The sequence below is a fragment of the Acomys russatus genome, chromosome 12 (assembly GCF_903995435.1).
Source record: "Acomys russatus chromosome 12, mAcoRus1.1, whole genome shotgun sequence".
NCBI lineage: Eukaryota > Metazoa > Chordata > Mammalia > Rodentia > Muridae > Acomys > Acomys russatus.
The window spans coordinates 40795444-40808246 of NC_067148.1; the positions used below are offsets into that span (position 1 = coordinate 40795444).

The 12803-nt window shown below is 48.6% G+C and overlaps 1 protein-coding gene across 11 annotated transcripts in view; it reads left to right on the forward strand.

Moving 5' to 3' along the window:
- Agap1 (ArfGAP with GTPase domain, ankyrin repeat and PH domain 1) overlaps nt 1–12803 on the forward strand; it is a 430070-nt gene that overhangs the window by 324587 nt on the left and 92680 nt on the right. For 8 of the 11 annotated variants that reach the window (XM_051154307.1, XM_051154308.1, XM_051154309.1 and 5 more), the window contains one exon: nt 6563–6724. The exons of the other annotated variants lie outside the window; for them this stretch is intronic. In XM_051154307.1, coding sequence (XP_051010264.1) covers nt 6563–6724 — 162 coding nt within the window. The remainder of the gene's footprint in view (nt 1–6562; nt 6725–12803) is intronic. 11 annotated transcript variants of the gene reach the window in all.

Here is a 12803-nt window from a genome sequence, read left to right on the forward strand (position 1 = left end):
TTAAACTTTGTGTAGCTTGCATTCAGCTAAAAATCAGTTAGAGAGCAGTTTGACTTTTTTTTTTTTTTTTAACCCTTAAATATAAAATCCTGACTGACACAGCCAATTGCTTTCCTCCGTGACACAGGCTTACCCCCATCTTTCTCGGGCTTTCTGAGTTCCCCTATTACTGTGTGGTCCTCTGAAATTGGGGGATGCTGTTTGGTGCCCGTACATCCTCACACTTAAGGCACATTCCTCCAAAGCCTCTGGTTATGAGCAAGAACCAGGAGAAACCCAGAAACACCATAGAGTGCAATGAAATAGCGTGGTGTGGTAGGGTTGTGACAAGGAAGCAAGAGAGTGAAGGATCTTGTGACACATATGCTGCCACCAGCAGGAAGAGCTGTGGGTCCTCTGACTCTATGTTGGAGATGCTGCTGGCCTTATGGTCCCAAGCACGGACAGACGGTCTCTTCCCCCTGGCCCTCCCCCCTCTGCTTGGGGGAGTCCAGCTCATTCTCCTTCCCCCACCTGCCTATAATGCAAAGTGGATCTTTTTTTGCATTTTTTATTTAATTGCTTTGTAGTTGCACAATGACCTTTCCCCTTTCTTTTTTTCTTTCAAAGTCTACTTTTTAGGTGAAATTCATGTCACATACTTCACTCACTTGAAGTGTAACTTGTAGTTTCTAACATGGCGACAAATCTCTGCAACCTTTCCTAGGTCAGCTTCAAGAGAGGAGCCCTGGACCCTAAATAGTGAGCCCAGTTTGTGCTTTTTTTTTTTTTTTTAAGGGCTTTATAAACATATTTAGTAAATGAGAGCTTTATCCAGCTGGTGACCAGCTCTCTTAAATTCCAACTCCCTCTGCAGAGCCTGAGGTGTAATTGAAAGTGGCCAGGGAAGGAATTCTTCTCCCTTGGACCCCCTTTCCAAGCTGGCCCCTCCTATTGTGCGCCTTCCCTCCCCGTTTTTTTTTTTTTTTTTTTTTTTGTAACTCCATCTGACACTGTGTTGTCTTTCCCTTTCCCCCAACACCTGTCATCTTCCTCGCCCCCTGCGGTGTCCTGCTGCCCCTATCTGACACTGTATACCCCTGCGGGCGCTGCAAAGGGAAGCACACAATAATGGCAGTCTCTGAAACATCTTCAGAGATGGGAGTGAAGTCAGCCTCCTCCCGCTGAAAGCTCCGTCAAAAGCTCCGTGCTCAGGGCCGAGGGTTTGAACTTCACTTCACACTCACCTTTTAACAGGGACCCGGGATGGTGTGATTTCCTCCAGCGGCAAAGGTGGCCTCTTCTTTATTTACCAGCCGACACATCCCTCTGAGCCTCAGAAGGGACAGAGGCCCTATTAAAGATCCAAATGAGTCTCCCATTGTTGACCTTGGATCAAAGCAAGAGGCCTTTAATTTTCTACTTCCCACAATGACTTGCTGTTGAGTCTGTGGAAGGCCTTGGCCCTCAGCGGATTCCCCCCTGGCAGTGCCCAATGGCTCCGCCTTTGAAAATCCTGAATTCTTTTAATACGGGGGGGGGGGGGGGGGGGAACCTAAAAGATTTTAGCAGTATGTTGTTCCTAACGCAGCCAAAGAAGTAAGTGAAGGTGCCGTGGGCACGGGAGCGCCATCAGCGCCCGCGGTACACATGCCACCCTTGTTCCTTTCTCTCCTGTTGCCCGTCTTTCCTCCTTTTTGTTCATGGAAATGTGTGGTTCTTAGGAATACACGGTTTTAAAACATTTTGTATACTTGCGTGTAGTGGCCAGCTATCTCTGCAGCAGCTCATCTGGGTTATGGTGGCTCTTAGGAGCAAGTTCTCATCCCGTCTCCAAACTCAAACCCCTGAGCAACACCCCTTGGGAAGCCCCAGGCCCCCGGAATGCCTGAAATGCCAACTTCCAGGCATTTAGAGGACCCAGAACAGGTTTGACTCAGGACTCACACGTGAGAAATCGTGGAAGGGTGACCCTTGAGGGGTTCAGGGCTTCCCAGCAGACGCTTCCTAGCTCCCCGCCCACAGAAGCAGTAGGACATGGGAAGGAGAAGCTGGCTCCCTGTCTGTGGAAACCCCCTCTGTGCACCTGGCACAGGCACTTTCCAACATGAGCTCCCCACAACAGTCCATTGAGACGGGCTCAGCTAATGATCGGCTGGGCAGATAATCGGAGGAGAGTTAATTGTGAGGTTCGATATAGCATCTTGTCGGCAGAGATAAGTTGTCACGTTTTCCACTTGAGCTGAAACTAAATGATTGTAAAATAAGTTATGAGTGTCCTTGGGCCTGTCTGCCGGAGTGATAGCTAAGAATACATTCCTGGCCCATCAGTCTCGAGCAGGCTGCTTGATATTTATGCGAGCGGAATGTTATTTTATTCTCCCTCTGGTCATGCTTGTCAGCTCCCCGAGTGAAAAGTGAAACTGCTTCTTTGACTCATGCCTCACGTGCCGGAGCTCCGAGAGCCTGCAGATTGTGATCATTATTGCTCGTGTTAGATATTGGGAGGGGGGTGTGTGTTCAACATTGATGCCCGATTGGGAAGAACTAATAGCCAGCATTGAATGTATAGGATGGGCCAGCCCTTCCTGGCCCAACAGCCCGTGTCTGGGGGAACCCTGCACCAAAGCACATTCAAACAGGAAGCAGTGGGTCCCTGGCTCTTTTTTGTTTTGTTTGTTTGTTTGTTTGTTTTGTTTTGTTTTTAATTTCATCACCTTGCTTCACCCTGCTTCTCTCCTGTGTTTAACTCCACAGACAGAAGCCTCTTGTCTTACTGCCTGGTAATTGATACAAAATGAAACAGTCCTGGGCAGTCGGGAGAAGTGGTGGGCTCTGAGGGTGGAGCCGAGGGACATCCTGTCAGGCTTGAGGAGCAGTGGGGAGTGAGGAGGCTCAGCGTAGAAGCCTCACACACTGTGACTGCTCGTATTTTAGACCAGGGGATTATTAAACAGCTCCTGGGGACTCTCAAGACCTGAGAGTCAGGGCATAAATACTTAGGCTGCAGGTGCCTGTGTGCAGAATCTGGGTGACTAGAAACCCATCACCATGGCCGTGAGGCTGTCAGTCTGGCCCGCTCAGGGCTCAAGCCAAGGCCACTTTCCCTGCCTCCTCCTATCTTTCTCCTGTGACCAAGGGATTTGCTCCCCTTTTGATACCCATCATTCTTCATCATGACTGTCATCTTCTCCATACAGGCTGCCCAGCCATGCCCTGGTGCCTGGCTGTAGATCTACTTTCTGTCCCAGCATGTTTGGCGTAGCATTTTCCCCCCTCGGGTATCTGTGTGCCTTGGTAGCTTCATAGCCCCATGAAGAGGCCAGACTCCTAGAGGGTACCACATCAATGTCTTCCCTACTGGTAGGAAAAGAAAGCTAGATGGGGGTGGATTCCAGACCCTGATCCATGGAGTGTTTAGACAGTGGCACATACAGAAGACGCAGACCTACAAAGTTATCTCCTGCTTCCATCTCTGTATGAGCAAAGTCTTTGTGCCCTGTGGATCCCAGGGCACACAGCAGTGACTGGTTCACTCCTTTCCTCATCTAAGAATAAATGTAAAGGACTCAGAACTGGTACAGTTGCTTTCTGCCTCTCTGGCCAGACCCAGAAGCACTCACCTCCATGTCTTCCATAGTGTAAGATACTGCATTTTTCTGCTCACACCCTCCTCATGACACAGTGGCACCTCTGTCTTCACATTAGTCTCAATTGCTGGGCCCTGAGGGCTCCCCCCCTCCTCTGTCCCCTCTCTGTTTATCTGTGGAGTTGGATGTCTGCTACAGATGGGGTCCCTTCAGCATTCTGTGTTCCAGTGGCAGGGCCCAAGAAAAACAGTCTTTTATTGAAGGTATCAAGCAAGAAATTAGATAGGCATTCTTTACAGGCCTTAGAAATCGGCTCCATGGGGACAGGGGTTCTGCCCTTTATTCTTTGACAGCTGCTGGCACAGAGAGCATGCTCAGTAAGTGTAGGCTAAGTGTAAGGGAGACTCTTTCTCACTGCCTATAGATCCCATTCATGGCTGTAGCCGTTCACCTAAAAATAGCTTCTAGACAGTTGGAAACTTGCAGGACAATGGTGGACACAAAAGCATGCTTGTGGTGAGTTTTAAGGACATGGCAGAGTTGATTGCACTCCACTGCTCCGCTGGGGACCACAGGTCCCCTCCCATCTGAGTTTGCACCTCGGGCAGTCAGTTCTTCAGTAAAACCAGCAAGTGGAGGTAAAAATCCCCAGGGCTACTGCCCTGGTGACGAGAGAAAATGCAGATCCTACATCCATGAAGCTGACCTCATAGCCAGCCAGTGATGCTCCTGTGGCAGACGCTTATCTTCATGTGGAGAGAGCCAAGCCAGTGAAGCAGGGAAGGGCAGAAACTATGGGCTGGCCTCTCGCAGACTTCCTCCTTGTGTTTTGTGGTTTTCTCCCCACCTTTCTGTGCAGACCTCACTGTGCCTTCCCTTCTGAGGAGGGGCAGATGAACCACAGCAGATGCAGGAGAAACAGACACTGCCTCTGGAGGCCTATCCACTCAAGTGGCCCCTGTCAGGAGCACTGGTGAGGACAGCTGTGGCCAGGAGGAATGCTGTAGTGAACTTTGCTTCAGAGAACAGCAGAAAAGGGAGATTGGGCAAGACAGTGCACAGACGAGAGTGGTAGAATTGGCAGACAATTGTGGAAGTCTGTCCCATTTGCCATGTAGTGCCTGCATGGGCTCTAAGCATCTCAGAGAGGTGCTGGTATATGTCGGGTAGTAAGCGCTGGTTTAATCACAGTGCATCCCACTGTGTTGGGCATTACAGGATACTGCAGGGAAGAGATGACTTCACTGCCCTGAGGAATTCTGGTTAGCTGTAGACCACTAACAGCCCACTGCTGTGTCCATAGTCAGACCCAGGCAGTAGAGATGTCACATGGTAGCGTAGGAGAAAGAATTCCTGACACAGTCACAGAGGTCACAGAACTGAAGCAACAGGACAGCAGGGCACCCAGGCTTATTACATGGGAAGGTCTTTGGGCAGTAGCAGTGAGTGGCTTTGCCTCCCTGCCTGATGAGTGAGCCCTCTAGCGACAGGACAGGTGTGGACTTCTGTCAGTGAGCCTGGTGCAGAGTGGGTGGGTCAGGGGATGTGTCCCTTGAAGTCTGTGCATGAAATATTTAAGAGGAGAAAAAATGTTCACTGTCACGCATTGGATAACATACAGAAGGGGAGCTTTCAGGGTGGGTGGCCATCTTGGAGTCTGGGAAAGCAGACTGGGGAGTTGTTTTGGCTTGTTCATTGGGTTCGGTGGTGTTGGTTTTTAGTTGGCTGGCTGACTAGTTGGTTGGTTGGGTTTTGGTGTTTTGGTGAGCTTGGGTCTCACTATTTAAGCTAGTCTGTTCTGGAATGCGATTCTTCTGGCTCTGCCTCCTGAGTGCTGTGATTAAGGCGTGTTACCACCACACCCAGCTACAGGCTACTGTTTTCATTCAAACCCTTATGCTCACCACCACCACTGCAGCCTGCCTGCCAGAACACAGGCTGAAATGGGGCTCAGGACTGCCTGCTGCTCCTGGAGTACAGATCACCCAGGGAATGGGGTGGGGGCTCAGGAGCCTGAGCTGGACCAGAGCCTGGTAGAAGTGGAAGGGTGGTAGCATCCACAGATGGAACAGAAGGTGGTGGGTACCCATTGCTGTGTTGCACTACACAGGGATCTTGGAATGGTTTTTCAGTGGTGAATCCCCAGCTTCTAGAGGGTGGTGGTATTCAGACAGCAAGAGCCAAAACAGGAGACAGTGCTGACTGATGGTAAAAAGGACTCTGAAAACTTCACGTGGGGGGAGATGGGACACCCCTCCCCCTTCCCCTCCCCCACTGGTGTACTATTCTCTCCTTGTATTGCCGGTCACTTCCCAGTCTTTTAGCACCATTTTTGCCTTCTTTTCAGCAAAGATTAAGTAATAAATTGAGTTTCACTTATGGTGAATTACTGTATTTGCACATTGGCTTTAATGTGCATTAATAAGCCTCTCTGAGGAGTTGAGGGACGCCTGGGCCTGCAGCTCCACGGTATTGACTTGGAGAGACTCTTGCAGACTGTTAGTGAGCCCTGGCATGTTGTGCCACTTCTCACTGATTACAAAGTGAAGCCACAGCCACATGTCATGCCACAGGGAGAAGGAGTCGAAAACTGCTCATCCTGTATATGCAGTTTCACACCCAGTCAGCCCAAGCCTCTTTGTGGATTTGTACATGTCAGTATCCCACTCCTGGTACATCAAGAAGGGAAGGGAAGGAAACTCTGAATGAGGAGCTCACCACCCTGCCCTCCCTGATGCCACGTGTGTGAGCGCAAAGCTCTCAAAGCAGAGCATTTCCAGTGCCTGCTTTGGGCTGGGAGGTGCACATGGCCAAAGTGCCATGGTCTGCTCAGTGCAGAGGCTCCAGGCCTCCACCGCAGTCACCTTGCACAGGTGTCTAGGACCTCATGCACGACGCTGGAGGACATTACTTGAGTCGCTTTTTCTCCTTTCCTTTGCTCTTTGTTCCAAGCTCACCTTTGCATTCTTTTGCCTTTTCCGGTTTGGCCGCAGACACGGGGCTGGGTGACTCGGTGTGTTCCAGCCCAAGTATCTCCAGCAGCACCAGCCCCAAGCTTGACCCGCCCCCCTCCCCCCACGCCAACAGAAAGAAGCACCGGAGGAAGAAAAGTACCAGCAACTTCAAGGCCGATGGGCTTTCGGGCACTGCTGAAGGTAAGGGGCCCCAGGCTCCCAGGGTGAGTGTCTGCACTGTAGAAAATGCTTGTGAAGTCCACTGTCTACCTGATGGACAGTGTTTTAATACCACACATGCATGTGGAGATATGTGTATACACACACTCTCTCTCTCTCTCTCTCTCTCTCTCTTGCTCTCTGTACAAATGCAACTAAACTGCAGAAATACTCAAGAGAAAACTAGACATTCAAAACATCATTCTATCAACACCAAGTTTAGTTAGTGAGGCAGTAGCAGAGTTCTGTCTTGAGCAAAGGTTTCCACTCAGAAACTACCTTGTCACTCAGATCCTTTCTCTTTCCATCCACTGAGCTTTTTCCTCGATATTCTCTCAGTCAGAGTGTTCAGAACTGTGGATTGCAAGATGCTACTCCCCGTGAGGAAAGTGGCTTTGCGAGCCCGCAGCACATAATGAGCAACAAGGACCAGTGGGGCTCAGGAGTGTGCCCCATCATTTGTGAGGTGGACCGTGTTGTTTTGGGTATCATGAGGAGGCTGAGGTCCAGAATCTTGAAGTTTGGGGTTCCTTCCAGGCCCAAAGCTGCTACTCTTCAACCAAGGTTCATCAGGTGTTGTCTCCTGCAGCTTGCCACTGACGAGGTTAGGCAGTGAAGACAAGTAGAGATGATTGTGCCGTGTCAGCACTCATGGAAAGAAAGCAACACTGAACGGGAGTAGACACCGAGCTAGGTGCCCCTGCTCTTCCCACTAGAAAAGCTTCCGCCAAAATGCTGAGAGTTACTGAGACCTCATCAAAATCTACCAGCCAGCATCATGTCCAACCTTTCCCAACCTCCAGCCTGGGGACCCAAGCAAGATCTCCCCTAATGAGTGTCTTTAAGTGCACATCATGTAACAAATAAGTGTCTGGGGCGTGTCACACGGTTCCAGTTGGTATCAGTTCTTAATGTCGTAGCACAACGGATGGTCCATTCTCTCTATAGCCTTTTACATGTATTTCAGTCACCCACGTGTGATCTTTACATAAACAGTGTAAGACCAAGCCAGCAGGAGCACATCCAGCCAAAGGGGAGCTGGAAGAAATGTGGAAAGTGACCTTTGCTGATTTTCTGAGCTCATAGAATTGTCTAATGGGCGCTGTGCAGTAGTGTACCATTACACTGGGACAGGGTGGATCTGTCCTGGAAGACAGAAAGACAGCAGCTTTAGGAGATACATCTATGATGCTTGCCTTCCAAGCACAGGGACCTGAGTTTGAGCCCCCGGAATACCCCAAACCCACCAAGCATTATGGTATGTGTTTGGAATCCTAGCTTCAAGGAGGTGGAGACAGGCAGATCCCTGGAACTCACTGGCTAGCTAGCCAGCCAGCCTAACCTATTTTTTCAAGTTCTAAGCCAGTGAAAGGCCCTGCTTCCAAAATCAAAAAATAGAAAGGGCATACAGTGCCTGAGGACTAATGCCCATGCTTGTCCTGCATCCTCCTGTTTGCTTGTGAGACTACATTTCTGGGGACTGGAGATATGGTTCAGTGGTTAAGAGCACTGACTGCTCTTTCAGAGGATGTGGGTTCAGTTCCCAGCACCCATGTGGTGGCTCACAACTGTAACTTTAGTTTTACAGCCTCTGACAACCTCACATAGACATACAAGCAGGCAAAACACTAGTGCATATAAATAAAAATAAATAATTTTTAAAAATTAAGCAATGTGTTTTCTATTTCTCAGTCCTGCACGGCACTGACTCAGGCACTTTCTGTTCGTGGCCTCCTGTTTCGTCACTGCCATCCTAAGACAACACTGCCACAGCACAGGACTAGGGCTTCTTAACCTTTTCTGCTACCATTGCTATCTGAAAAAGTTTTTTGTGGCCCCAAATATAAAAAAAATATGAAATAGGTATTCAGATCTATAAAAGTGATTAATGTATTTTAAAATGATTTTTACATATATATAATTTTTGACATTTATTAAAGACTACATTGGGGCTGGATAGATAGCCTAGTGGCTAAGAGCACCTGCTACCCTTCTAGAAGACCAGTGTTCAGTTCCCAGCATCCATAGCAGAGGACTAGCAGCCGCCTGTGGGCACCAGCTCCAAGGGCTCCAGTGCCCTCTTCTGACCTCCAAGGACACTAGCATATACATAGCATGGGCACACACACAAATCATTTTTAAGAGACAAAGCACATCTGCATGCCTATGAGATGGATTCTTCCTTATTTTTGCATGAAGAATTTGGCTGGATGTTGGGTAGCACAGGACTAGAACATCCTCAACATTTTTCAAACTTGATCGATATTTTGATTTTATAATCATTAGGGCTGAGAACACCACTTTGCATAAATACATACTACAAAATAGCAGGGTATTTGTAGGGCCGTTTCAGAAATTGTTGGTAATTGTGTCTCAACCCCAATCCAAACTGCACTTAATGATTTTATTTTTAATGAAATTCAAGTCAGCAACTCCAATGGAAGTCTTTAAAAAGTTAAGTGTTCTAATAGTGCATTTCAGAGATAGACTAATTTGATAGTGACACTCTGAGTAATGACTGTAGGAAAATACTAAAAGTCTGAGTTTTTTTATATTTCCATTCTGTTTTTATATATGAGTACAGTGAAAATATTGCAGTCCTAAGCAGGCCATAATCTGGGGTCATGGACTACTGTGTAAGAAACTGTCGGGTAGTTGGTTGGGGTCTCTTCCTTCTACCTCCCATGATGGTAACAGGCAACTACAGCCAACCTTTTAAGAATATAAGAAAAAGAAAATTGCATTGCTAGCTAATTCAATGAGAATCCTAGGGGGAAAGCTGATGGTGTGCTCAAGCTGGTCACTACAAATTTACAAAATGGAGTCTGGAGACAGGAACAGGGTCCTAGAGAGGAAGTGAGGGGAAGTGAGGAAAGTCCCTGCAGGTGCTGTGCCCTCCATAGAGAGACAGGAGCGCATGGTAGCCAGAGGGCAATGGGGTAGCCTGTCCTCAGTCTACAAGTGCACCAGTAGCCAAAGGCCTGAGACTTGAAGCTGCTAGCCCCTCACATCGGCTCCATGGGGCCTCTTGCGCAGCCCTGAAGAAACCCGCCCATCATCTGCTATGTTTCACATATGCCACAGACCAGAGGCCTCAGAGAGCTAAGGAAGCTAAGGGGTGTGCTGCTTGTTAGTGGAGCGTCAGGACTCCCAGCATGCTCCCTGAGTGCCATCCCTAGCTGCATGGCAAGAGCTGTTCCTCAGGCTTTCTGGGATATCGCCCTCCTCCATTTCTGCAGTCAGAAACTCTGACGGAAAGATTATGTCAGTATTTATGTTGCTCCAACTTCAGAAATAGTGCCCGCAGGAGCCTTAGTATGACAGAAACAGCCGTGCTAGCTCTCTTGCACTCGGATTTTCCTTGAAGATGAACCACTAAGACACGCTCAACCATATGGCACAAGATGCCTTACCAAACTTAGTAAAACAATTGCTCTGATTTTAATACTGACGCATGTGTGTGCAGATGCCGTGTTGAAACCTATTGGTTGTATGCTGACTTAAAAGTTAATAGTAAAATGAATCTAATGGACATAGTAAATCACAGAGCCATAGACTGTAATGTTAAAAGTCTTTGTAACTATTTTGGGCTTCAACATGGTCATTTGAGTGATACGTAGTGATTAACAGAATGGATTTTGTGAGATGGAGCCCTTCTCTAGCCTCTTAATTAACTGTGGGCAACGAGGAGTCCTAAGATGTAGAGGGCATGTAGTGCCCATCCTATCCCCTGCCCTGCCCTGCCCTGCCCTGCCCTGCCCTGTGAAAGCTTGGAGGAGGGTGAGGCAAAGTCAAGACAGTGGATGTACCCTCTCCCATTGTGTGTCATTTCCTTTAACGCATGTCCCCAAGTCACATGGGAACGTGCCCAGATGTCTCCAAACCTTAGACCTAAGCCTGCCCGCCACAGTCATCGAAGGGCAGGGTCACTCTGACAGACAGGAGATTAAGTGCTGTGGTCGGGCCCAGCACCCGCATGTCAGGAGTCTCCCATGTCAGGTCTCTTCTTGCCACCTACATGGCACATGGGAAAGCTTCACAGGCTCTCCCTCCCTGTCACAGTACTACTGTGAAAGTCTGTGACACTCTTACTCAGAGAAAGTTAGCATCCTGCTGGCAGTTCAGCTGCCAGGAGGAAATACGGGCTAGTCTCTTAAGAGATTTTCCTCTATGGTTTCTTCTTCAAAAACACCTAGAGTTGTTTGTTTGTTTGCTTGCTTGTTTAATTTCTGCTAACTAAAGCATTGCGAGGGGCGTTTTCCACAGGAGGCACAGGGGAAAGCCACCATCCTCTCTCTTTTGCACCTGCTTCCACTCACGTCCGTACACTTTCCCTGCGCCGCCACCAGCTCTGACTGAAAATACCTGTGGTGTGCTGGACCTTTAGCTGAGGTGGATTTGTTTGAGGATGATTACTTACACTGAGAAAGTTGGTTGTCTGGTACTCAGGAACCACTGAGGAGCCTGGAAAGGGGGGGAACAGAAGTGAGCCTCATCATGCACCCCTGGTAACAACAGTCATGTAAGGCGCATGGCACGTACGGTTGATGGAAGACAACTATCAAGTGCTGAGTGGTCCTGAGATGCTGTCAGAGAGACCTTTGCACAGATGCCTCAAGGAGATGACTGGGGTAGAAGGGTGCAGTAAGAACCAGACAGTACTAAGAGGTAATGGCCCGGCACTGCAGTGAGGTGCAGGGTTGCTCAGGCCACAGGTGAGGAATATGGACCCAGACAGAGCACTAGTGCTCATTGGCCACTATCTTTGAATTTTGACACCTTCTGGATTCCTTCATAACTGTCATCCAAGATGAGGTTATGCATGATTGCTAAGAGAAGACCGCGGTCTGGGAGCTCTGCCCCGTGGCGCCGAATCTGGTGGTCCTTGTTAGTTTTACAGCGTTCATGCAAGTTTGCATCAAGTGCTAATTTCCCTGTATCCCCAGTGAAAAGGCTGAAGGAGAGGGGAGGTTAAGTGGCTTTTCTTGTTCAGGGTCAGATTGCTGGTAGGTGACAGAAGTGTCTCTTGATTCTCCGCCAGGCAGAAAGAGAGGCTTTGAGGTATGTGAAGCAGCTTTTGAATCTAGGAGTGGAGCACACTGAAAAGCCTTAAATGTCTCAGATTCCATGGAAAGGCACAGGCTTTCATATAGGTCCGAACATCTGGAAGTTGTGTGGCAAAGATCTTTTTTTAAAAACACGGGACCCGTCTCGATGTGCCCAATCCTATTATACAGCAGAGTCTTCAGAATTTCTGGTTGTCACCCTCCCCGCCCGCCCCCCGCCCCCACACACACCTCCCCTAGGTTCACGGTGCTTTGTGCAAAAGGTCTCAACAGGAATTTATTTCATCATCTCATTCCTTCGACACTTTCTGGGCCTTTGCTGAGCCATTGAGTGGTTGATCCTGAATGGCTATTAAAGGATTATCCCAGACAAGGTAAGTCACCCCCAAGCTTCTCTGTTACAGTAGAAAATGAATTGCTTATCCCAGCTGCTCTCACCAAGCAGCCAGAGGTGACGCTCAAGGTGTTGACAAATGTCATTGACTGTGAAGTCGCAAAGGTTCCCTTCCACTTGATTTTCCTTCACTCACTCAGAGAAGACCCTGAAATTATGAGTCATCTCCCACCCACCCCCATCAACTATTAAGCAACCAGAAACATGATGGACTTGGCACCAGTGGAGACACTGGGAATTAAAATTCAGGTCTGCTTGCTCCCCCAGGGAGTTCAGGACCTTAATATGGAATAAGCATGTACTATAAATGGTGCATATACCTGGAGTCACAAAGGAATGCTCAAGAAAGGTGTGGGCGTTCAGAGGCATGGCTACATACCCAGGTTAAGTGTGAGGGAGGACTCGTCTAGCCTACATAGAACTTAGTTTTGGATTTAGTACATGGTGGTTCTCATTTTAAAAACTTCCTGTGTACTGCAGCTTGGACACCTTGGGGTAGGTGTCAGGGGTTGATGCTTAGGGCGGCTCTTTGCAGGGAAGACGAAGAGTTAGACATGAGCAGCAAACAGACCCTTCCAGCTGCTTAGGGTTATCAGCGAGT